Source organism: Trichechus manatus, unplaced genomic scaffold (assembly GCF_000243295.1).
Source record: "Trichechus manatus latirostris isolate Lorelei unplaced genomic scaffold, TriManLat1.0 scaffold00159, whole genome shotgun sequence".
In the NCBI taxonomy this organism is placed as follows: domain Eukaryota; kingdom Metazoa; phylum Chordata; class Mammalia; order Sirenia; family Trichechidae; genus Trichechus; species Trichechus manatus.
This window is the reverse complement of record NW_004444095.1, coordinates 6,185,615-6,211,959: the sequence shown is the minus strand read 5'-3', so window position 1 is coordinate 6,211,959 and position 26,345 is coordinate 6,185,615. Positions and strand designations below refer to the sequence as shown.

General features: G+C 34.7%; 1 protein-coding gene across 1 annotated transcript in view; it reads left to right on the top strand.

Moving 5' to 3' along the window:
* The window catches only part of CFAP47 (cilia and flagella associated protein 47), a 431,188-nt gene that overhangs the window by 53,204 nt on the left and 351,639 nt on the right, over positions 1-26,345 (top strand). The window contains exons 16-22 of the mRNA XM_023740562.1: positions 2,102-2,232; positions 5,301-5,423; positions 6,860-6,991; positions 9,676-9,753; positions 11,776-11,920; positions 16,461-16,555; positions 24,975-25,116. Coding sequence (XP_023596330.1) covers positions 2,102-2,232; positions 5,301-5,423; positions 6,860-6,991; positions 9,676-9,753; positions 11,776-11,920; positions 16,461-16,555; positions 24,975-25,116 — 846 coding nt within the window. The remainder of the gene's footprint in view (positions 1-2,101; positions 2,233-5,300; positions 5,424-6,859; positions 6,992-9,675; positions 9,754-11,775; positions 11,921-16,460; positions 16,556-24,974; positions 25,117-26,345) is intronic.

The following is a 26,345-nucleotide window of genomic DNA, read 5'->3' as shown; positions in this document are numbered from 1 at the left end:
TCTACCGTAATACAACTTTTACACTTCCCACTGGTCTTATCCTCCCACAGAGTTCCTACTCATTCTTCATGTTGCAACTCAGTGCCACCTCCTTATAATGACTTTTCCTCTGTTCTCTTGGGCTAATTTAATCCCCCGCCCCACTCTTTTCTGTTCCTATTGTGCCTTTATTATGCCATCTACAATTATTTGTATCTGTTTCCGATTGCCTTAAACACCAAACCAAACAAATTGTTGTCGAGTCAATTCTGACTCATAGCAACTCCATGTGACAGAATAGAACTGCTCCATAGGGTTTTCTTGGCTATAATCTTTAGGAAACAGATCACCAGGTCTTTCTTCTGCAACACTGCTGGGTGTGGTCGAACAACCAACCTCTAGGACCGGCGCAAACCATTTGCGCCACCCAGGGATCTTTTCCTTTTGTGGTAGATGCTGCTAAATACATATCTGATATTTATTCCCCTTTCTTGCTAACAGAAACCCAATTTTGTTTGGGGCAGCAGTGTTCTTAATTAGAAAACTCTTTTCCCCAGCTTCCCTTGCCAATTAGATATGGACAGAATTTTCTTTGAGCCCCATCCTCCTTTTATGTGCCAAGCACTGTTTCAAATAGTTTTGCATATATTAGCTTACTTAACCCCTGCAAAGACTCCCTGAATTAGATACAATTGTTATTCCCACTTTACAGATGAGTAAACTGAGTTACGTAGACATTAAGTAAATTGTCCAAAGTCTCAGCTAATAAATGGCAAAGTTGAAATTTGAACAGAAAGTCTGAACCTAAGATCTGTACCCTTTAATTACTATGTCACAATGCCTTTCCACACTGAGGATGGCCACACAGTAAGGAAGAGTGATATAGTAAGCTGGTAGAAGCATTGGTCAACCTACTGAGCCAGTCCTGGAATATCTATCCCTGGGCTTGTGATTGCTTGGGATAAATAAACCCTTATCTACTTAAGCCAGTGTAGCAGGGCTTTTTGTCATTTAGAGCCAAATGTAACCCTGATGGATCCCCCACTACACTGTTAGCACTTCTTTGAGCAGCATTCAAGTGTATTATTAATAATATCTGACACTGAGTGCTTTTGGGGCCTCACACTAAATTAATCACTTCATAGGTTGGTATTATCTCTCTACATGGTCATTGCAAACCTAGGAGGAAGGTACTATATCTTTTATTAAGATTGAAGAACTGCCACTTACATAGTTTGAGCAACTTGCCAAGGTCATATGGCTTGTAAATAGCAGAGCTAGGACTTGGATCCAGGTCATTCACACTTGAGAGCTTTTTTCACTAACAAGAGCTACAATTCTGCTTCCCTTCTCGTACGAGAGTCAACTTGACCCAAGGCAGGTTTGTTTATGAAAATCACTCACCTGTACATTTAGTGTCTGTTGCCCTTGAATCTCAGGTATTCCTCTTCCTGAAGAAAGAACTTCTAAGTCATTCTTTCCATCAGGTATTGTTTTCCTTACTCCAAAGGAGAGGATGAATTTATCAGATAAAATAGCTCACATCAAATGTGCCTGATACCTCTTAGGTTCTCAATACATTTGAATTCTAGAAATGTGTTAATTATTGATAGCTACATCAGAAGTTACATCTCTAGGGATGTGTACATTCCAAAAGAGTCTCTGGTAAGGGTAATGTCTCCCTCAGAAAGCTTGCATGAGTGTCTGACGTTGATAGGTATTTCAGAGTGTCAGGAAACACATGGAGGGAATCATTCTGGTCAGGAATCACAAATGGTGTTTTATTGTCTATATGTAAGGTCAGCTCTAATCCTGGACTCTTTGCCTCCTTGATAAGTTTTCTGTTGCTTTCTAAATATTGGCATACTTTTTGTCCTATATTTTGACTTGCCTATTAAAATCGGAATATAAGGTATGCATTTTGGATTTATAATCAAACCTATAAGACTACACTCATGTGTTCATCTCTCACTTAGCATTTTCCTATTTTTGGAGTTTGATTTTAATAATTTATTATATAACATCATTAAATTTTTTATCAGCCTTTATTCTGAATATTAATAAAAAATAAATAAAATGAAAATATGATAAATGTCCTGTTCTCTCTTTATACTCTGTGTAGGCATTGTTGAAGCATTCTCATCATTGGAATGTGAAGTAACATGGCAGCCAGGTTTCAGTTCTCCAGAAAGGGGAGAATTTATTCTTCACGTCTATAAAGGAAACACACTGAAACTGAAATGTGTTGCACATGTAATTATATCCCTTACATACGATTTTTATTTTAAGAGCTATAAATTGGTTGGGTGTACATATGCGTGTATGGTTGGTGCATGTATATGTATGTATACACACACGTACGTATAGTGTTTGTCAGATCTGCTTTTGCCTGCAGTAATTAAGTTGTTTTCACACCTTCATGGAGCCACCTCTCTACCATAAATGAAGAGTTTACTCAAAAATGTGTTGTGTTATCTAGAATTAACTCAGAAATCCAAGACTTACGCCAACAATACTACCTTGTTGTTAGAGCATCTCTATATATGTAATACTGTCAAGGGGGCCACTTGAAATTAAGTTATTTCATTAATAGAAGCCAAAGAAAAATATAGTTTTCCCTAATGTATTACAGTGTTACTATTCTAGTAATAATTAGTAATTCAGTATGAAATGGCCCATGTAATTTTCATAGCAAGGAAATAGATAAAACTCTTGTTTTTATAGAATGTTTCTTTTAATGAAAACGTGAGGAAAGTGAAAGTTGTGATATGTAATTTAAACTTTTTTCTGTGGTAAAAGCCCTGAAGGCCTTAATTTCATGCCTCTCCAACACCAAGAATGCATTTTATTTGTCTACCAAATTGCCTTCCCAATATTCTTAGAAATTTTACAAAAGCCGAATGTTTTTACTGAATTCCATCTTTATCTCTAAGCCATGTCCATGCTCTTATATATTTTAGCAGTTAAGGACATTGTAGCCTTAAGAGATGAGAGGTAAATGACAGTCAGAACCCAGCAGGGACTTTCCTGTGCTCCGGTCTTGAAATAAACTGGATCCTACTGATTTTCACTATGCGTAAATGACTCTGGATTCTTTTTATTTTTTTTAACTTCTGTTGAAGTATAATATATATCATATTTTTATGCAAATAATGCAAGCCTTCTACATTTGTTTGCTGGGCATTCTCCCCCCGCCCCATGAGGTATTTTGTTAAGTGCACTATGCTCATTTTTTACAGCAACATGTGGAGGAGAATTGGCATGGTGGTGCTTGTGAGGGTGTCTGGGGGTGGGGGGGGGTGGGGCGTGGCTGGCAAACAAATGCAGAAGGCGTGCTTTATTTGCATAAAACTACGATATATACAGAAAGGTATGCATTGTAATTTGTATATCACTGAATTAATTTTCACAAACTGATACAACCTTTGTAACAAGTACCTAGATCAACCAGCTCAAGAAACAGAACATGACTAGCACCCCAAAAGACACCCCCTCGAGCACACTTCCAGTCACTCTGTGTCTTCCCAAGATCATCACCATGCTTACTTTTAAGAGCATAGATTAATTTTGTCTGTTTTTTAACTTTATATAAATTAATCAAGCCATACGCTCTCTTTTATTGTCTGACTTCTTATGTTCATCATTAGATTTGTGAAATTCATCTGTGCTCATGCATGTGGCTGCAGATTATTCATTCTCATTCCTGAGTAGTAGTCCATTTTATGACTATACATCATTTATCCATTACTCCACTGATGGGCATTTGGGTTGTTTCAAATTATTAGCCATTAAAATACTGTTTCTATGAAAATTCTTATAACTTATAATGAGTATGCATACATATGGTGAACATATGTATGTATTTCTGTTTTTTAACTGTTATTTATTATTTTTGAAAAGTTTCCTAACAAATTTGCCCTTATACTCACTCAGTGTGTATATTTTTTCTAACAGATAAAGAATAGGTAATTTAGTAACTTAGACCTAGTGTTAAAAATAAGCACCTTTTATTGAGTAATTACTATGTGTCAGACACCATGGTGAATGCTGTTCATGTATTATCTAATTTAAACCTTACAACAACCCTATGAGGCAGGTACTGTTATCCCCAATTTATGGGTAAGGAAATGGAAGCTTAGGTAGTTAAGTAACTGATAACAAGTTCACAAGGGCAGTAAGTGCCCTAGCTGAAATTTACATCCACATCTGTAGTCCTCCACAGCCTTTGCTTTTACCCTCTATGATAATTTGCTTTCTGCTTTTCCCACACTGGGAATGGATGAGAGTTATACTCTGAGGTATCAGAGTAATTCAATTATTTTTAGGTAAATTATTTTTGAAGCCCTTACAGTGAAATGAACTGTGAAGTGTTACTGTTAAGAAAGCAAAGATGGAGGAACATGAAGTGATTAAGTAAAATGCTCATTTAAGGTTTGCCATTGATTTATGAATAACTTACTCAACCATTCTCTTTTCTGTTAGCTTTGCTTGAAAAGTTTTATTCCAATTATTCCAATCATTTTCTTCAAATAACAAAATAATTATAAGAATTTATAAAATCTAAAAAAATAAGAATAATATTTCATAGAAAAAGGCAGTAGGATTGAGTGTAAAGAACACTGAATGAGGATTTGGAAACCTTGGGTTCTGGGTGTCTTTGGCAACTATTTTCTTATCTGTAAGGGAGCAATGGATAATATCACTATTTCTTAAAATGTATTCTATGATATACTAGTTCTGTGAGGTGCTTTGCATGGGATGAAGAGAGGGAGTCCTGTGCTTAAGCGAATCACAGTGAACTACCTCCTTATTCTTACATAAGTAAAGTGCACATTCTCAAGATATTAACCACTGTGAGACTTCTAGTAGATATGTGCCTGCATAATTTAATTTAGAATCCTGTTTCCCATATTTGGGTGACCTTTGAACACTTTCCTTCGGTATAACACATAGTAACACTGTACATAGTTGAGGTATGCTGGTAGATGATCTCTAGATAAAATATCTTATATGACATTATCACTCCATTGTAACTGGATTGTCACAAATTAAGTTTAAATTTAGGAAAATATTATTATATAATGACCTGAATATTTTTCATCAAAAATAAAATATAAAAACCTGAGGTTGTATTCATTTTGCATCTTAGAACACATTGAACAAATAATACAGCCAGATTATGTTTTTGTCTTTCAGTAATCATATATTTGGTTAATGCATATTTATAAATTAAGATACTTCATTTTGTGAACAAAACAAAACACATATTTTACTTACTATTGTTCCTACTGCATTTTCCTCTTTTGTCCTCTTATTATTAGATTGGTCACACCAAGGTTATTCTTTTGGAGCCAAGAATACTCTTCAGTAATAGTCCTCAAGGTTTAACAAGTTGGAGGAAAGCCATTCTTCATAATGTGGGACAAAACCATGCTTATTTCAAGGTAATATAGAATGCTGGTCATTTCTTATTTCAATCAGATCATATTATGAATTGACTTTTTTTGCCACAATACTATGAAGTTAACACCATAGTCATTATAAATAGACTTCTGCTAATTTTTTAGATATTTCATATGAGATCTATATGAGCACAGTTGATCTAGTTTGTCCTTTTCATTTTTCATAAGAAACCTCCCTCTCCTTTTGTTCCTTAGTCTCTCCCTTCCTCTCCTCTCCCTCCCGCCTGTTTTTCTCTCTGCCTTTTAGTTTGTTTACTTGAAAAAAGAGATGATTTATAATAGTAAAAATAAAATCTTAATAAAATATGCATTTGTTATTAATGATACATTCCATATTTAGTGAATTGATTCTCCTATTTTCCTCATTTTCACTCTGAAATCAGGATGGTTATGGTAGAAAGGATCTAGATCAAGGACATTCTGACGATATTCTATTTATAGTTGTTATTCCTGATTTAAGTGGGGGAGGGGTGGGCTTAGAGTCCTATTTTTTGTTTTGCTTTTCTGAAAAATGTATTAAGAACCCCCCCAATGGTGGCAATAGAAATTAGCATTTGAGATCTTTCATTCATGTTTTATGTGTTGTTTTCTGCCCAAATCAACTATATGGTCTATATAAACAAATGGGGAGACCCTTTTCTACTCTGTTGCTTCAGTATTAGTTCTTACCTTGATGGTCTATTTGTCCCTTCACCCCCAAAAATATATTGACCAATTTCTCTTTAAATTATACTGGCTTAAAATCATAGTGACCCTGTAGGATAGAGTAGAACTGTCCCATAGGGTTTCCAAGGACACTTGGTGGATTCAAACTGCCGACCTTTTGGTTAGCAGCTGAACTCTTAACCACTACGCCACCAGGGTTTCCCAAAACATGGTAGGTAGGCCTAATTGGCCTTTAACAAACTACATCATAAATCCTTGATAAGTTACTTACACTTTTTTGAAGGTTAAAATGGTATCCTAGACATTATGCTTTCTCTCAAGGAGATAGTAAAGAAAAGGAGATCAGTTCATTGTCCCACCTCACCATTAATATTGCTTTCAATTTTAAAGATCAGGGAAAAGGTAAACTGCCAAAAGAGTATTTAGAATTTTGACATCTTCTCTAATGGATATGCCTGTTCCTTGTGAGTTTTGCAAAGTCTTAAAAAGCACTCCAGATAATAGACAGTATTTCCTATTTGAATTGGAAGGCGCCACTACTGAAGGTTCTGTTAGCTGGGCTAGGATTGCAATTGTTTGTTGAAGTACAAATGATTTGTGTGTCTGGTGTTTGATAACCTATTATAAAATCATCTCATAGCCTGGGCCCTGGGATTCTCTTTCTAGGTTGTAGTTTGAAAGCTTTCCTCTGAACACTTTGAAACAGTAGCTTTAAAGAATAATGCAGCATTTCTGCACGTTTTCACTTGCAGGTTTGTGACCAGAATCTTTTGCCAATCATTAACATTGTTCCATCGCAAGGAATAATTCCACTGGGGGGGCTAACTGTTCTGAATATCTCCTGTACACCCACTGTGGCAGAAAAATTTGATACAAAAGCAAAGGTATATCTATACATTTGCATGTTTCCACCTCATATATGTTTATGGGGTTTATTTGGTTGTTTAAGATATTTACAGTAGTAGGTAAAATACTTTTAAATGATGTGTACATTTTTTTTCTCAGAAAACTTCTTTCAGCTTTTTTTTTTCTATAGGGAATGGGTTTAAATGTTATGATATTTAAATATCTGCCCATTTTATTCCTCAATTTTCCATAACAATTAATGATAAAATAATATGTAGTCTAATGTAATGGACACTGATTTGCCTGGGTCCCCAAAGAAATAACCTAAAAATTGTATCTTACTTTCATGAAGAAATAGGTAATGAAATAAAAATGGTTTTAAATTAAATATTGTGGTTTATAGTGTGAGAGTAAGCCTGAATTTTTTTAAGCATAATGTTCTAGAAAAAATGCCAAAAATATAATCATCAAAATATGGATTTTTCTGAAAAAGTAACTTCCACTGTATTTTAAAGAATTATGCTGTTTTTACAAAGCTTACCTTTCTTAGCGGCATAATACAATGTGATTCATTTATTCATTCATTCAGCACGTATTTATTGGGTACACATTATGTGTCTCCATTGTAGATGCTAGGTATGCAAAGAGAACAAGAGAACAAGTGTCCTTGATATTTAATGAGCTTACAGACTGATGGGAAATATAAACAGCTCAACAGAAGATTACAATATTGTGTGATAAGTACTGTGATGAAGAAATACAGTGGGTTAAGGGAATACACAAGAGAGGTACGCGATCCATGCTTAAAGTATCAGGAAAAGCTTCCTAGGCGAAGATACATCTAAAAGACACCTAAAAGCTAAGAATCAGCCGGATGAAAGGGATGGTGGTGGGGTGGAGGAGGTGAGAGGGAAAGAGTATTTTAGGAAGTGCAAATAGCATGCGATGTGGGGTAGAGAGACAGCTGCAAGGCAGATATGAGGGGCTTAAAATTTAGCATGACCAGACTGTACACTGCATGGGTAACAGGAAAAGAAGCACTTAGAGACCTGGGCAAGTTTTAGTTCATGTGGGCCTTATCAACAATATTAACAGCGTTGGGCTTCATATAAAGAGGTTTTAAGCATGGGGGTTTCAAAATCACATTTGCAATTTTCAGACATCACTTTTGTTATAGAGCAGTGAACTGGGGTCAGGAAGATTGAGTTCAGAGTGATTTGTCTAGGCAAGAGAACATGGTATTCTCTTTCAGGAAGTAGGATTTTAGATCCATTTAGCAGATGAATACTTAGGGCTTGGTGATTGAAAATGGTTACGTATCAATGAGAAGGGTAAGACAAGTGTGAAGAGAATGGTGGCACCATTATAGTGAGAAAGAGAGCAGAGGATGAGTATCAGATTAGGAAGGACATGTTGAGTTTCAGGCACCTTTTGGGTCTCCATGTGGAGAGATCTAGTAGAGACAATTGCATATACATTCTGGTCTGAAGGTTAAGGATTAATCTTAGAGATGATAAACAGTTTTTCCATTGCCCCTGTGAAACCCAGATGAGTGTAAGCATATCAAAGATATTGATAAGTGAAAGACTGGAATAATAAACTTTGGGATTGAAGCAGAATAAGGACCAAATACAGACAGGTAAATTGGGACTGATTGCGAGAACATCACACATCACAGGCTTGGAAGTTCCCTTGATGTCCAGGAACGTTTCTGAAAATGAGTGAAAAAGCAGTAATGAAAGGAGGTTGTAGGAAAGCGGGAAAGAGAAGGATAAATGAATGAATTATTTCAGAGGTCATGCAGTTATGAGGGATGAGAGTGTCAGGCTGTAGTTTAAGTCTCTAGCAATGAAAAGGTCAAGGGACCAATGGGCTAGATAGTGGATGAGTTATTTCAGCCAGGAGTCTTCAGTGAATAAAAAATGATGGGCAGATGAGTAAAAGGCAGGCATGGGGAGTCAAGACTTATGTATATGGTTCATCAAATGAAGAACGTGCCAATTTGTAATTTCCTTTGAATCATTAAATTATGTTTCTTATGATTTTAGTCAAATGTTTTATCATGTACTATATACTCTTTAAATAAATTGTGGCAATCATACAGTATTATAAATATGGCAACTTGGTTAATAAAACTATTTAGTTGGCATACTACTTTCCCCAATAATTACGAATAAATGCTATTTTGTGGTATCTTTGCCTATAAACATGTCAGTGATTCTGTGCAAAAAAGTGAAATACTCTCATATTGGTTTCTTAAGTATAATATACATTTAGACTTAAATCTAGATCTTGACTTCTTTGTAGTCTTGTATAGATAGAGTCTTTTAGGGAATGCTATTTTTATGCTTCTGAGATTTTGCTTAAATGATTATATGTTCAAATAATCTACAGTTCTTTATTTTGTAGGAACTGTACAACTAAATTCTTATTTCACTATCTTAATTTTCTTTAAGATAGTTGAGTGTAAGTGATAGAGCATGGTCTTTGACTTTACACAGTCCTTGGTTCAAGTTTAGCTGCTGATGCGTTCAAGTTGTATGAAAAAAAGGCAGATTACTTGGCCTCTCTAAGCCTTAATTTTCCTCACTTGTAAATCAGGGCTACTAACAATAGTGACCTCATAGTATATTGAGGAATAAAATGGAGATAATGTATTTCAGCAATTTATGATTATATTTTGATGTGGTTTCTACAAAGTTTTCTGTTTCTCCTAAATAAGGTTGCTATTCGCCGTGCAAATGTCTTAGAGCTTAGGATTGGTGGATCTATTGAGATTGCCGATGTTGAAATCAGCCCGGTGAGTCTATTGCATATTTGTGTAATCATCTTATTAAGTGTGGTGATTTTTTATTTGCTGTATGTCCCTAATGAGCAGATTATGTTCAAGCATATTTTATTATATAGTAATTTGACAGATATAAATGACTATATGTAATATATATGTTAAGAGACAAAGCATGATATAAAATGAAGATTTGTGAACTATCACTGAACTTAAGTGTCAGAATACTACCAATTACCATTAAAACCTGTGGACCTCGACAGAGCCCTGGTGGTGCAGTGATTAAGAGCTCAGCTGCTAACCAAAAGGTTGGCAGTTCAAATCCACAGCTGTTCCTTGGAAACCCTATGGGGCAGTTCTAGTCTGTCCTATAGGGTCACTATGAATCGGAATCGACTCGACATAGACTTCTTCATGATCCTATACTTCACAAAAGATAACCGCTTTCCTGAATTTTGTGATTATTATTATTATACTTTTTCTCATAGTGCCACTACATATGTGTGAATCTCTTAATCATTCATTGTTCAGTGTTGTTTGTTGTTGTTGAGCTTTGTAACAAAGGTGTAATATTTGTAGGCTTTGGTGAGTTAATTTTAATTAAATATTGTGGTTCTGAAGTTTATCTAAGTTGTATGTAGCTGTGTTTTATTCATTTGCACTACTGCATAATAGCCCATTGTGTGGATACACTATACATACTTATTCTCTTGTTCATCTAATTGGGAGTTTCTGTTCTTTGTTATTATGAGCACTAGAGCTGTGAGCATTAATATACATATTTTCTGAGCTCATGTGTAAGAGGTTCTGTAAGGAGTGAAGCTGCTGAGACAGAGTATGTGCATGTTTGACTTCACAAGATAATGTCCAAATTGTCTTCTTGAGTTTCCATTTTTCCACATTCCATTGCTCCACAGAATGGGATGAGGAGTGATTTTTTGATGTATGCAAAGAATCAAACTTCCGTTATCCTTTTTGGATTTTACGAAGTTAATCTATGGAACTGAGTTGGTATTTTAAGTGGAACACATCATGGCCAGTTGACCTTAATGCAGTATTTGCCTCAACATTAGAACACTATTATCTCATTTTCGTTTTAATGTTATATGTGACTATTTTACTAAGGAACTGTAGGGTATCTATATTAACTCTACCAGAAGGAAGAATCTTATAGAGTTTTGTGGTGTAGGTACATGCCTGGCATATAAGTTAGAGTTCAGGCACATTAAACAAACATTCCTTATGTATTTAAGGTAGGTGTCAAGTAGGTGCTAGGGGTGTAAAGATGAATCAGGCTTAATGTCCAGTAGGAGAGAAGATATGTAAACAAATAAATGGACTATATGATGTAATAATATAAGTAAATATAAGGGACAAAAGTTGTCCTGAACACAGATGGAGTAATTCTGGTTTCTCTAACTGGGGTTTGAAGGATATGTAAGATATCATCAAGCAATTTCAAATTAGGGAGGGACCTTCCTGACAGAAGGAGCAAGATAAAAACACGGAGAGGTGAAACACCAAGGTGTGAATTGTAACTGACCAAGTCATACAGCTTGCGTGAAGTATTAAGTGATAGGGTGAGAGTGGAGCTAACTGAGGCTGGAGCATGAGGCAGGAGAAGGTCATGGTGAGCTTCATGAGCTCTGCTAAGGAATGTGGGCATTGTCCTGCAGATGGTGGGGAGCCATCAAAGTTTTAAGAAGGGAAGTGATGTGATCAGATTCTCAATTGGTTCAATTGTGGCTTAGTTGTGGGAGGGATAATTGGAGAAAATCTAGAGACTATATGAAAAGCGATAAGTTACTGATTCCACACAGTTACAGTAAGGATAAGAGGTAAAGAATGAGGGGGAATTAACAGGATTTGGTAAATGATTGCATATAGGGCATTGGGAGAAGAAAAAAGTGACTAATTTATACAGAGTTCCTTGGTCTAAATAATGTCCTTGATAAACATAACAGTATAATTTACAGTTTACATTCTTACATATGTTATTATCCTATTTTTTACTTATTATTTCCTTTTTATATCTAGAATGTCTTTAATTTCTATGGCACCTATGTTGGTTCTACCCAGATTATTCCATTTCTAATAAAAAATAAAGGTATAACACATGCCAGGGTGGAGTTCGATCTAGAAGAATTTGAAGACTTTGCCATGGATTTTAAAGACAAAACAGGTATGTATTTTATTCTGTAATAGTATTATTGTAAAATTAAAGCAGTTTTAAGTTGCTCTAAGGTATAATTGGAAAAAAATATTATAAGTCAAGAGCAATCATTCTTAAATATTTTTAATAACTCAGTGCATTTTTTTTATTGTGGTAAATATATATATATGCAACAAGATATCTGTCATTTCAACATTCTTCACATGTACAGTTGAGTGACATTAACTTATGTTCATCGTGTTGTTCAACCATCAGCTTTATCTGTACCCAGGTTTTTTCATCACCCTTAATAGAAGCTCAGTTGCTTCCTAAACACTGAGTTCTCTTTTTCCCCTCCCTCCCACCCACTCCCGGTAAGCACTAAGAAACTTCGGTTTCTATACACTTGCCTATTCTAGATATTTCATATAAGTGGGATCATACAATATATTCCTTTTGTGAAGGACTTATTTCATTCAGCATAATGTTTCTAAGATTAATTCATGTTATGGCATGAATTAGACTTCATTTTTATTTCTATTTTGGTAATTTCCATTGTATGTACATGCCGCATTTGGTTTATCCATTCATCTGTTGATGGACATTTAGGATGTTTCTACTTTTGATGATTGTGGATAGTGTTGCATTGAACAGTGGTGTACAAATATCTGTTTGTGAAACTATATAAAGCCAATATGATTTTATCTCTAGAAATATGTCAGCATTAATATTCGAAAACTTTGGTAATACTTGATGTATAGCTTTGCTTATTATTTAGCTTAATATAGTAAGTTAAGTATATACTATCAGTGAAAATGCAATTATTAATTGCTAGTTAAATTGCTCAAGAATTTGAGGTAAATGTCTTTGGAGAGCTCTGTATATGCTCACTCATGTATTAGGAGTCTTTATGTTAAATTACGTTTAAACAAAATAAGAATTTCTATAAGTGCATTTCATTTATTTAGTTCAGGGGTTAGGAAACTAAGGACTGTGGGCTAAATATAACCTGTTACCTGTTTTTGTAAATAAAGCCTTATTCGAACACACCCATTTGTTGGCATATTGTGTATGATTGCTTTCATGCTGTAACAGCAGAGTTGAATAATTGTGACAAAGATCATAGGGCCCACAAAAACCTAAAATATTTACTATTTTAACCTTTATAGAAAAAGTTTGCCATACCTTGGTTTAGTTATTTCTTCATCAATAAATATGTGTTAAATCCCTATTATATCTAGATACTAGATTTTGAGTCTATAGAGATAAGTAAGACATCTTACATGTTCTCAAGAAGTGTACAGTTAGTGTTGTCAGTCAGGGTCTCAGTAGTAAAGAGGTGACTCACTCAGAGGGTTTAACTAAAGAGAATTTAGTGAAGAAGTTGTCTACAAAGGTGGAGACAGGCTTAAAAAAAAAAAAACTAAGAAAGGATGGAAGCTGCTGCTGCCACCTCTAGCCCTGAAGAGTTAAGAGGAGGGAAGTTATTATTGGAGCCCTAAGGGAGGTGAAGCTATAAAACAGGGGTCAACTGCTAAGAGATATACGTGTAAAGGAATGCAGCCACTGCTAGAACTACAGCCAAACCAGTGAGGGAGTGAGAGTGTAAATAGTCTACCCTTTCTCTCACTTTGCATGCACCCTCTGATAGCTTTCCCGTGCTTCCCAGTGGTTGAACCCTACCAGAGGCTAAAGGGTAAGGGGGTCTGGCTGATTTGTTCTGTTGAGGTAAGGACAGAGCAAAGCAGAGAATGATGGCTGGCAGATCTAGGTAAGCAAATGGAAACCATCCAACACAGTAGGATAGATGGACAAAGAATCAGGTTATTACCATTATGGCATGTTAGATGCTATAAGACGTGTTAATATATGGTGCTAAGGGAGCACATGATAGGGAAAACTAGCCCAGACTTAGCAATAAAGATGTCTTGGAGAAGTTGACACCGAATCCAAATGTTGAAGAATGAGGAGATTCACAAGCAAAGGGGATACGGGAAAGAATGTGAGTAAAGGCCTAGGAATAAATCAGTATGGTAAGTAGTTCAGGATATTCAGGGCATAGAGGGACAGGACTGGAAGGACAGATGGGACTCAGGTCACCAATGGACTTTTGTAGACTTACATCCTATAGGTTAGACAGCCCCGTTAAAGGATTTAAATCCAGGCAATTGCATGAGTAGGCTTATGCTTTAGTAATTTTCTTTTTTGGAGCAGTGTGGAGAATGGGCAGGGCTGGAAGAAAAGGTGGGAGTAGGGAAGTAAAGACCAGAGACAGAGAGGACAGTCAGAAGTTATAGCTGTACAGGTGAGAATTGATGAAAACCTGAACTCAGACAATGATGCCAAGGATGGGAAGAAAGACAGTAAGGTACTAAGAAAGTAGAAATGCTCTGATTTGGTGACCAAGAGGATGTGGGTATTAAAAGAGAGGAGAGAGTAGCTGGGGGTATCATTCATAGTTTATGGAATACAGATCAATTTTGGTGAGCATGTTGCGTCTGAGAAGAGTGTGGAATAGCCCAGGAAAGATGACAGTAGCAGTTGGAAATACATATGAAATCTATACTCATCTTTTAAAATTTGGATTTTGGAACTTGTTTTATCACTTTATTTTCCTTCACTGCTGCTTTTACCGTCATCCCCCCTGTTCAATGGACCACAGACTTTTCTTGGTTATTTTGCAGAGCTCCTCTGCAAAATGCCTTTGTTTCCAACTCTCTGCTTTATTTTTGGTTTAGGGTTTAAATATTATCTCAGGGCAATAGTTTCAGGGGTTCATCCAGCCTTCATGGCTCCAGAAAATCTGGAGTCCATGATAATTTAAAATTCTGTTTTACATTTTCACTCTTTTGACCAGAATTCTTCTATAGAGGCTTTGGTCAAAGTGTTTGGTAATGGGAGCCAGGCACTATCCAGTTTTTCTGGTCTCATGGCAAAGGAGGTAGTTGTTCATGGAGCAATTAGCCACACATTCCATATCCTCCTCCTATTCCTGATTCTCCTTCCAGGTGAATAGAGATCAATTGTTGTGCCTGGGGGACATTTAAGTGTTAAAATATTTGTAATAATGTCCTTCATTGACAAATAAGAGTTTAGTTTTTGACCAAAGGATTGTTTCAGGCTTGTTTGATACAGTGACTGATGTAATAGAAAATGTTGAGGTCCACTTGGTATGATCCCATCATATCTTTCCAGTCACCTCTCCACCTCTCTGATGTAGCCATATTGTATTACTTGTTTCCTTCCAGTTGCACTGGGTTTCACTTCTCCTAGGATGGCTTTTGCCCTTCTATTTCTGCTGTCTGAGATTGCACTCTCCTTCACAAACTAGCGCCAATGTCTTGAGTCCGATGAGTCATTAGCCCCATCCTTACCCCAGTTCAGTAGGTTGAAATTAATCATTTTCTGTCTTTGCTCCTTACAGTACTGTTTAAGTTTTATTATAGCACTAACCAAATTATGCCTTGTGTCAAAGGAAGCTCTGTACATGTTTGTCTCCTCTACTAGACTGTAAGTGCTCCAGGAGGGCAAAGACCACATTTACAATTTTTGTGTTCTACTAGAGTTGTCCAATATAGTGTTGTGCATGTAATAAGTACTCAAGAAATATTTATTAAAGCTAGCTTGGATTTCAGAATTTATAAATTATAAATTTATACTCCAAATATATTTATGAATACATTTCATTGGTTTATTTATTCATCTATTTTTATTATGTTTTCTATATATTCTCTCTGGATATCCATTCTAGGTGGGCATTCTTTGCTTTATAGTATGTGTATCTTTTTCTGCATCACAAACAATGCTTTTAGTGATATACACTTAATGGATTTTTTTGTTGTTGTCTAATGGTTTTTACATCACACCAAGGGTGAGTAAAGTTGAGTGGGTTGATGAAGGGTGGTATGAGTTAATGAAGTTCATTTCCATACAGGGGCAATAGGATTAATAAAAAAATTTTAGGGAGAAAATAGGATTTTTAAAATTGTTTAGATTAGAGAAGAGGTTCTGGTTCTGTTGTAAATAATATTTGATCTTTCAGTAGTTCCTTTTAGAATATCATATAATTGGTTACAAATTTTGAACCTGAAGTTTGCATTACTGTGGGACAATTGTTTATATATCCTTAGCAAATGATCTTGTACCAGGAATGATTCCATTTTGTCAATAAGTTTCTTCATATAAAATTATGATTGTCTTCTTTGCAGACTCCTTGATTCATCAGAGGAGGTCTGGATCTTCCCTTTTCAGTCTTCATTTGAGAGGGAGTCTCCCAGCTGTTCTTGGACCTAAGATTCAGTCATTTGATTGATCTTGGCCTTTATTCCTTCTCACATTCACCTAAATATGACTGTGATATGTTTCTTGAACTATTGAGTTTTTGTTAATGGGTTTACCTTTCCATTGTTGCTGATGGAATGTATGTTTGTCCCAGGTTTGGATATGTTTTACTGGTTAACATCTCGCTATTAAGAGCTATTCTTTATCCAGTAACCTTTTGCAGTTCTGCACAGATACTCAGTAATAATTACTTTTTGATTGTTTTGAACACTTTTTTTCTGTCTTATAGCGGAACTTGCAAATCCTGGATTTCCTTACATATATTCTTTGGAGTTAGAGGGAAATACATCTCTGGAATGCGGCCTAGCATTTTCTCCCAAAGAAGTAAGTTCAACTTTATGTTACTCATACATAGTACTGGGGAGTAGTGGAGTTGTGGATAATTCCAACTAAGAAGTTATCAAATATCACCTAAATTCTGTTTGTAGAGGATCATGTCCTAACTTGTGAGCTTGCCTGAGTGTATACTGTTTAATTCACTAAAATTATTATTAGAGGTGTCTGGCCCGTGCTTGTGAAGTGCCTCAAGAGGTGAAGAGGGCACACACAGTGAACCCATGGCTTATGGTCTCTGCTATACTCTCTAGAAAATTCAAGATATGACATGTTTTGAAGGAGATGGAATTTGAAGCCAACATAAAAATCACTTATATTTGAGCCAAAATGTGCTTAGTACTTATATTTGAGGAGGATGTGCCTGATGCTTCTGTAGTCACCACCTGAAATTACCAAGGACATGCTGTGAAGATATAAATAATCAGTATCTGCTATGATACCGGTTATTTTTATAGTGTCCCCTTGATGATTAGTAATTTTAGAACAACAACAATCAAAACAAAAAGAACAACAAATAAACAAGCAAAGTCAAAGGAAAAGAACTTTCCTAGAATGTGTCCAGAGGAAGGGCAAAGTTTCAGGTGTTAGCTCTTGTGGTACAAAATGGCTAAGCACTCAACTACAAGCCAAAAGGTTGGCAGTTTGAACCCACCCAGAGGTATATCAGAAGGCAGGCCTGGCAGTCTGCTTCCAAAATGTCAACGCCTTGAAAACCCTAAGGAGTGCAGTTCTACTCTGTATGCGTGGAGTCACCATGAGTCAGAATCTTTTAAACATATTATTTGCCATTTTTCCATGTTTATAAATTTTGGAATGATTTTATCAAGTTTATAGGTAAACATTCTCTGAGGATTTTGATTTGTGTTGCATTAAATTACTAAAAAAAATTGGAAAGAAGTGGTTATTATATTGAGGCTTCCGATTCAGAATTAAAATATGTCTTTTATTTTACTAAAGCATTTTCTACCCCTCAGCAAAATTGTGAAATATCTCGAAGCAGTAATTTTCCTATGTTATTTTGTTCAGTAAGGAGCCCTGGTGACACAGTGGTTAAAGCACTTGGCTACTAACTAAAAAGTCAGTGGTTTGAACCCACCAGCCTCTCTGCAGGAGGAAGATGTGGCAGTCTGCTCTCGTAAAGATTACAGCCTTGGAAGCCCTATTGGACAGTTCTACTCTGTCCTGTAGGGTCGCTATGAGTCGGAATTGACTCAACGGCAACAGGTTTGGTTATGTTCAGTGTAAATATTTGGATTTTATATATTTTGATACTATTATGTTTTGAAGCCTATTAACGTTGTTAAAGAGCTAAAACTATCTTACTTTCAACTTTAATTAATTCTAATTGTCCTCATCTTCTTTTGGATTTTTCAGGAATAGTCTAATAGGCTGCAAATATTGCTGTTTGTCTCTTCCATTTTTCTTATTATGTTACATTGTTTAGAATTTCCAGAACAGTGTCAAATTATTTTATTAGTCTTATCTTATTCCTGATTTCCTGTGAAAGAATTTAATGTTTTAAGCTCATGTTGGGAAGTATGTTGCTATTTCTAATTTACTACAAATTTTTATCAGGAATAGGTGTGGATTTTTATCTGCTCAAATGCCATTATGCTATCAGTTATATTATTTCTCAAATGAGGAAAATAGTATGATAACATAGTTCACCATTATATTGGTAGTGTTAGTACATTTTTGATATATATCGGACAATCAAAAAGTATCTATTCAATGAATAAATGAAATTGCAATAAATATCACTGAGCGTTCATTTCCGGTCATTTGTTCTATTATTGCTTTTGGATACTTAGAATTGGAATCAATGAAGAAAAATGGTATGTGCACTTTAATTAGTGGTATATATACTCAAATAAGATACAACTGACTTGATGGCACCTAACACCAACAACATAATCAAACTGCCACTGCAAATCTTATGTGAGTTTATACTTTCATAAATAGTCATCGCTCAACTAATACTTATTGGCCACCTACTAAGGTGTACAGAATTAATATGGGGACAGGAGAAAGATGTAGCAGTCTACTTCCACAAAGATTACAGCCTTAGAAACCCAATGGGACAGTTCCACTTTCTCCTACAGGGTTGCTATGAGTTGAAATCAACTCTACGGCAGTGAATTTGGCTTTGGTGAGAGTTATAGTAGACAGTGTACAGTCTAGTGTGGTACCATGCTGTTCTTTCTTCATATCTTCTTCATACTGGGTATTATCATTGCCAGTATAATAGACAAACATGACAAAAGTCCAATGTATCTATTTGTCTTTTCTCACTTGTGCTTTTGGTGTCATACATAAGAATCTATTGTCTAATCTAAGTCGTAAAGATTGATTCTTCGTTTGCTTCAAAGAGTTTGATAGTTTTAGTTCTTACATTTAGGCCTATTAACCATTTTAAGTTAATTTTTGTGTATGGTATGAGGTAAGGGTCAAACTTTATTCATTTGCATATGAATGTAACAATTGTCCCTGAACCATGTTTTGAAAAGATCATTGTATCCCATTGAATTGTGTTGGCATCCTTGTCAAAAATCAATTGACCTTAAATGTAAGGGTTTATTTCTAGAATCTCAATTCTATTCCATTGATCTATATGTCTGTCTTTATCTCAGTACCACAATGCCTTGATTACTGTAGCTTTGTAGTAATTTTAGAAATTGGTAATGTGAGTTCTCCAACTTTGTTCTATTTCAATATTTTTTTCTAATTTGGGTCTCTTGGATTTTCATATGAATTTTAGGTTCAGCTTGCCAGTTTATGCAAAAATCCAGCTGGGACTTTGATAAGGATTATGAAGAATCTGTTCACCAATTTGGGGAGTAGTGCCATATTAGCAATATTAAGTCTTCCCATCCACGAACATAGGATGTTTTTCCATTTACTTACGTCTTTAATTTCTTTGTAAATTATTTTGTAATTTTCAGTATACAACTTTGCTATTTCTTTTGTTAAATTTACTCCTAAGTAATTAATTTTTGTGATCCTGTCGTAAATGGAAAAGTTTTCTGAATTTCACTATGTATTGTTATTTGCAAGCCTATAGAAAAACAAGTGATTTTCAGCATTGAGTGTGTATCCTGCAATCATATTGAACTTGTTTGTTAGTTCTAATAATTTATTAATGGACTCCTTAGGATTTTCAAAATACAAGAGCATGTCATCTGCAAATAGAGATACATTTACTTCTTTCTTTCCAATCTACGTGCCTTTTATTTGTGTTTAGTGCCTAATTTCTAGAACTTCTAGTATAATGTTGAATAAAAGTGATGAGAATGAACATCTTTATCTTCTTTCTGACCTTAGGAGGTGTCTTAGTTACCTAGTGCTGCTATAACAGAAATACTACAAGTGGATGACTTTAACAAACAGAAATTTATTCTCTCACAGTCTAAAAGGCAGAAGTCTGAATTCAGGGTGCCAGTTCCAGAGGAAGGCTTTCTTTCTTTGTCGATTCTTGGGGGAGCTCCTTGTCATCAGTCTTTCCCTGGTCTGGGAGCTTTTCAGCACAGGGACCCTGAGTCCAAAGGACGTGCTATTCTCCTAGCTCTTCTTTCTTGGTGGTATGAGGTCCCTATCTCTCTGTTCACTTCTGTCTCCTATTATCTCTTAAGATAAAAGGTGATGCAGGCCACACCCCAGGGAAACTCCCCTTACATGGGATCAGGTCTGTGACCTGAGTAAGGGTGTTGCATCCTACCCTAACTGTCTTTAACATAACCTAATCTTGCCTCATTAAACCACAGGCAGAGGTTAGGATTTCCAACATCTAGGAAAATTACATCAGATCACAAAATGGAGGATAACTACACAATACTGGGAATCATGGCCTAGTCAAGTTGACACACGTTTTGGGGGAACACAATTCAATCCATAATAGGAGGAAAGCATGCATCTTTCACCCTTTAATGTGATGATAGCAATGGTTTTTTTTTTTTGGTATATTTCCTTTCCAGGTTGAGGACGTTTCCTTCTAATACTAGTTTGTTAAATGTTTTTATCATAAAATGGCATTGGATTTTGTCAATTGCTTTTTTTACATCCACTTTGATGATCATGTGATTTATATAATTAATTCTATTAATATTTTGTATTACATTGATTGATTTTTGTATGTTAAATTAACTTTGCATTCCTGGGATAAATCCCACTTGGTCATGATATATAATCCTTTCAATGTGCTGTCACCTTTAGTTTGCTAGTATTTTCTTAAGGATTTTTACATCTGTATTCATAGGGGATATTGGTTCTGTAGTTTTTTTTCTTTGTTATGTGATTGTTTTGGTATCAGGGTAATATTGGCTTCTTAGAATAAGTTGGGAAGTATTCTTTCCTCATCTTTTTTTTTTTTGGAAAAATTTATGAAGGATTGTATTAATACTTATTTAATAAATGGTACAATTGAAGCCATCTGGTCCTAGGTTTTATTTTGTCAGAATTTTTTTTCTCCTCTTCTTGTTTTACTGATTCAGACTCTTTGCTTATTATTGGTCTATTCAGATTTTCTATTTCTTCTTCAATCAGTTTCAATAGTTTGTGTCTTTTTAGGGATTTGTCTATTTCATGTAAGTTATCTAATTTGTTGGCATATGATTGTTCATGGTATTCCCTTATATATTTTTTTTTAATTTCTGTAAGATAGGTAGTAATGTTTTCTTTCTAATTCCTTGTTCTATTAAATTGAATCATCTCTGTTTTTATCCTGATAAGTCTATCTAAAGGTTTGTCAATTTTTGCTGATTTTCTGTAATTTTTTTGGTTCTTTATTTCAGTTATTTCCAGTCTAATCTTTATTATTTATTTCCTTCTGCTTGCTTTGGGTTTATTTTACTCTTCTTTTTCTTTTTTCTTAAAGTAGTAGGTTAGGTTACTAATTTTAATCTTTGTTATTTTTTAATATAAGTGTGTAATCTAAAGCTATGCATTTATCTCTTAAGAACTGCTTTAGTTGTATCCCATAAGTTTTGGCATTTGTGGTTTCATTTTCCTTCATCTCAAAGTGTTTCAAAATTTCTCCAGTGATTTATTCTTTTACTCACTTGTTAGCTAGAGTGTATTGTTTAATTTCCACATATTTGTGAATTTAGAAAATTTTCTTCTGTTTTTTTATTTCTCATTTAATCCCATTGCTGTTGAAGAACATACTTTGTATTATTTAAATAAATTTAAATTTATTAAGGCTTGTTTTATGGCACTTTACCTAGGTTATTTAACTATATTGATGTAAAGATAGAAGAAACAACTAAAACAGTTGAAAATGATTGTATCTGGATGCGTGTGTGCGTGTGTGTGTGTGTGTGTGTGTATGATATGGTGGAGGGAAGGGGATACTGATTTTCAAAGTAAACTTTGTAAGATTTTTTGCATTTTTTCAAGCATGTATTCTTACAATTTTGATAAAAACAAAATCTCTTAATTTAAAAAAGGCAAATAATCCTTAGATGACAAGATAATATTTTGGAGCATTAAAGTAGGTCATTATACTACCCCATGCCTGCATCTTGCACATGCATGTGCACAGAAGTATGCATGCACACACATACACACAAACACACACAATCTTCAATGGGGAAAAAAACTAATAAATTTTTTGCAGAAACTATATATACTGTATATATATATATTTGCATATATGTGTTTTTAAGTCTATCAGGACCAAGTTATATGTTTTCTTAATAAATCTGTATTGTCATCTTATATTTTTATACAATGGAAACATGTTTTCAGTGTCTTTGTTTATCCACAAAGGCATTTAATTTACATGGTTGCTGAAAATTAGAGTAATCTATACTCTAATTTAAATCCAGTGCATGATTTTGTGGGAGGATGCATATGCAATTCAACGCTTTTATTTTGTTGACTTCAATTGACTATTTAACACTGTCATCAGTTAAAAACTTGTAAACCTATTTCTTAATGTTCAGATTGTGACTTCTAGTATTCTAGAAAATGATTTTAAAATTAAAATATAGTATATATATATTTGTGAATCTCTGGACTGCTGTACTTTTGCTTAAATTTGAATTATTCTACATTTTCTGGGTATTTTAAGGAGATACTTAGTACAACAGAAAAAAAATTCATTGCCATAGAGTTAATTTGACTTATAGTGACCCCATATGACAGAGTAGAACTGCTCCATAGGGTTTCCAAGGCTGTAATCTTTACTGAAGCAGGCAGCCACATCTTGCTCCTGCAAAGTGGCAGATAGTTTCGAACCACCGACCTTTCAGTTAGCTGCCAAACCCTCAACCATTGCACCACCAGAACAGTCCAACAATGAGAAGGCATATAAAATCCTATAGAGATAGCAACTTTATGAGAATTTGCTCCATAAAATGCATGGCAGCAAGGTGGCTTGATTGTCTGGTTTTCAGTTGTTTCAAATGTCCTCCATTATATTTATAGCTAGCTATAAGTTATCTTTTTTTTTCCTTCTGGAATGTAAATAGCCAATGGGAGCTCTTTTGGTTGGCCTGTGTAGCAGAAAATTGTGAAATCAATGATAAAGGTCTAATTTATTTGTAGTTGTAAGCCTTCCTTTCCCACACTGCACCAGGTTTTGGTGCAATCAAAAGTGCTGGTGGGCAATTGCAGTTGTATTTGGCATCTTTGACTGGACTGGTTTGTTTACTCTAAGTCATTCAAGTCCCCCTTTTCTTTGTGTACCACTCACATGTCTTCTAGAGTTGTGCTTTCCTGTAGTAACTGCTGGCCACATGTGGATATTTAAATTAAACTTTAAATAAAATTATGTAAAATTCAAAATGTATTTCCTCATTCAAAATAACGAATAGTCACTTTTCAAGTGCTCAATATCCACATGTGGCTAATGGCTATCATACTGGACAATGCATAACATTTCTGTCATCACGGAAAGTTCTATTGAAAAACACTTGAATAGCTCTTTCCCTATTATTAACCTTGCTTTCCCCTCGGCTCTGAGCCAAGTTTTGCCCCATGGTAGAGGGTGGTTATTCTACTGTGGCTCAGTTTCTCTGTAGCTCTCTATGGCTGTCTTCTCTGCAGCTCTATATGTGCCCTGAAGCTCTTGAATATGGAAGAGAATTTGTCTTTTGCCAACTTTTATCTTTTTATCTTTTATCTTTTTGTCTGCACTTTAAGGGAATGCAACTTTTAGGTAAACCTTTCACAAAGGTTATTCTGACTTTACAGTCATTCTTAAAGGAAGCTTATGAACAAATCCCTCAAGGTTTAGAAGAGAGGATGTTTGAACACTTTTAATTCATAAGCAGTTTTGTTTTCCAATCTTGACCTGTGTCTTGAAGTCCTTTCTTCTCTAGAATATCCTTTTTCAACTTAAGGTATTCTTCTCTTTGAATGACAACATCTGGTGGTTACAAATTCCCTTAATTTCTACTTGTCTAGCAATGTCGTAGAGCCCTGGTGGCACAGTGGTTAAGAGCTCAGCTGCTAACCAAAAGGTCGGCAGTTGACCCTACCAGCCACTCCTTGGAAACCCTATGGGGCAGTTTACTCTGTCCTCTAGGGTTGCTATGAGTTGGAATTGACTGGAGAGCAACAGGTTTATGTTAAGTATGTATTTTACTTTCTAAACAATTTGCATACTCCTTCCAAAGTGGCTGTGCAATTTTGCATTCTCATATCTTCACCAGCACTTGGTATTGTAACTTTTTGTTTTAAGCCATTGTGATAGGTGTGAAGTGGTATCTCATGTGGTTTCAGTTTGCATTTCTCTAATGTCAATAATGTTGAGCAACCTTGCATATGCTAATGTGTTATTTCTCTTTCTTCTTTTCCTAAATATTTTTTTCATATCTTTTCACTATTTTATTGTTATATAGTTTGCTTTTTTTAAATCAAGCTTTGAGTGTTCATTATGTACCTTGGATACAAATTTTGTTTAGTTTTGTTTTGTCAGAATTGTATCTGTGGCTTATAATTTTATTCTCTTAACTATGTCTTTCACTGACCAGACATTTTAAAATTTGATAAAATCCAATTTAATCAGTTTTTTTTTTATATACATAGTGCTTTTGGTATTTCATTTAGAAATCTTTGTCTAACCCAGGATCACAAAGATTTTCTCATAAATTTTCTTCTACAAGTTTTATAGTTTGAGGTTTTATATTTAAGTCTTTGGTCCATTTTGAGTCAATAGGAATTATTTTAATCAATGAATTTGATTATTTGATTGATTAATTTGATTACTTAATTAAACTTAAGAATTAATTTTTGATTCATGGAAAATAAATGAAATCTTGTTTTGAAAAAAATGTACTTTCACTGTCACAAGACTATTTTCTTTTTTGAAAACTTTTTCTTTTAACTCCTAATTTATTAAATTATTGGTATCATATTTCTCACAGTGAAAATAGTCACAAGTATGATGCATTTTTTTGTCCCTCAGGTGGCAACACGTGAATTTACCTTTCACGTTCGAGTTAATTTCATGCATGCTTCAGAAGATTACCTTCAAGTTCATTCATCAAGTTCTCCACCAAGTCCAAAGACAGGGCCACTTATTCCCCCGTGTTATGTTAAAGCAACTGGTATGTATATGAAACATTCATATTGATAAAGATAGGCAAAAGATTTCCAATTAAGCAGCTAAATTTTTTAAAAAGTCAGAATATGATGTGTATTTTTCAGAAATAGAAATACTAGAAAGTAAAATTATCATATGCTTTGTTTGTGTGAAACTTAAATTGTGAGTCTCTGAGATTGAATTTTGACCGATAACAGACACAGTTTCAGGTGAGTAACTCTTGCTAAAAAAATAGTAGTATAGAATTAAAAAATGAAGAGCAGTTTAGTACTTATTTTGTGAGTAAATTTTAAGTAATTAAAACAAAATATAGATTATTAAAATAAAACACATGGAATAAAAAATAAAATGATGAAAATTTTATTAAGAAAATGTTTTTATTCCAAAGGAATGAATTATTAAAGGACTAAATACTGGTAAAGAGTAATAATCGTGTTAAAAGTTTAGATTATTTGTTGAATATTTATCTACTCACTTCTCCAAACATTCAAGGATGAAACTGATGCATTCTGCAAATTATACTTTTGACATGTTTTGACTTTGCTTTTTTAAAATTATGCGTACTTAAGTATTTTTCATGAGAAGACAAAAAGTGTAGTCTGGAGCCCTGGTGGCACAGTGGTTAAGCACTATGGCTGCTAACCAAAAGGTTGGCAGTTCGAATCCACTAGCTGCTGCTTGGAAACACTATGGGGCAGTTCTGCTCTGTCCTGAAAGGTCACTATGAGTCAGAATCGACTCAACGACAATGGGGGTTTTATACTACATTTTGTTTTTATTACGATATTAAGTTAAATTGTCTTTAATAATAAAATAGTGATGTGCATCATATCAATTAATAATTGCATTTGGCAGTCAGTAATAAAAGCCTCACTAAAGTAGTACATACAAGATAGAAGTTTACTTCACTATCATGCAAAATCCAGAGTTAGGGATTGCACAGCTAAAGCTGAGGCTCTATAAAGTTAATGTTTTTCCCCTTGTTTTAAGTTATCTTTTTGGGAGAGAAAATAATCAGTCTAAATTTTGTTTTCTGAATTAGGTAGGTGATCTTTCATGTGAAGCAAATTAAAATTTTCGTATTTGATGATTAAAATTTAATATATCATCATTAAGGCATGTTGGAAAATGTAGAAAACAAAAAAAAATAATCTTGAGGAGACCTCATACCATCAAGAAAGCAGTGCCAGGAGCAGAGCACGTCCTTTGGACCGGCCCTGCACAGAGAAGCTC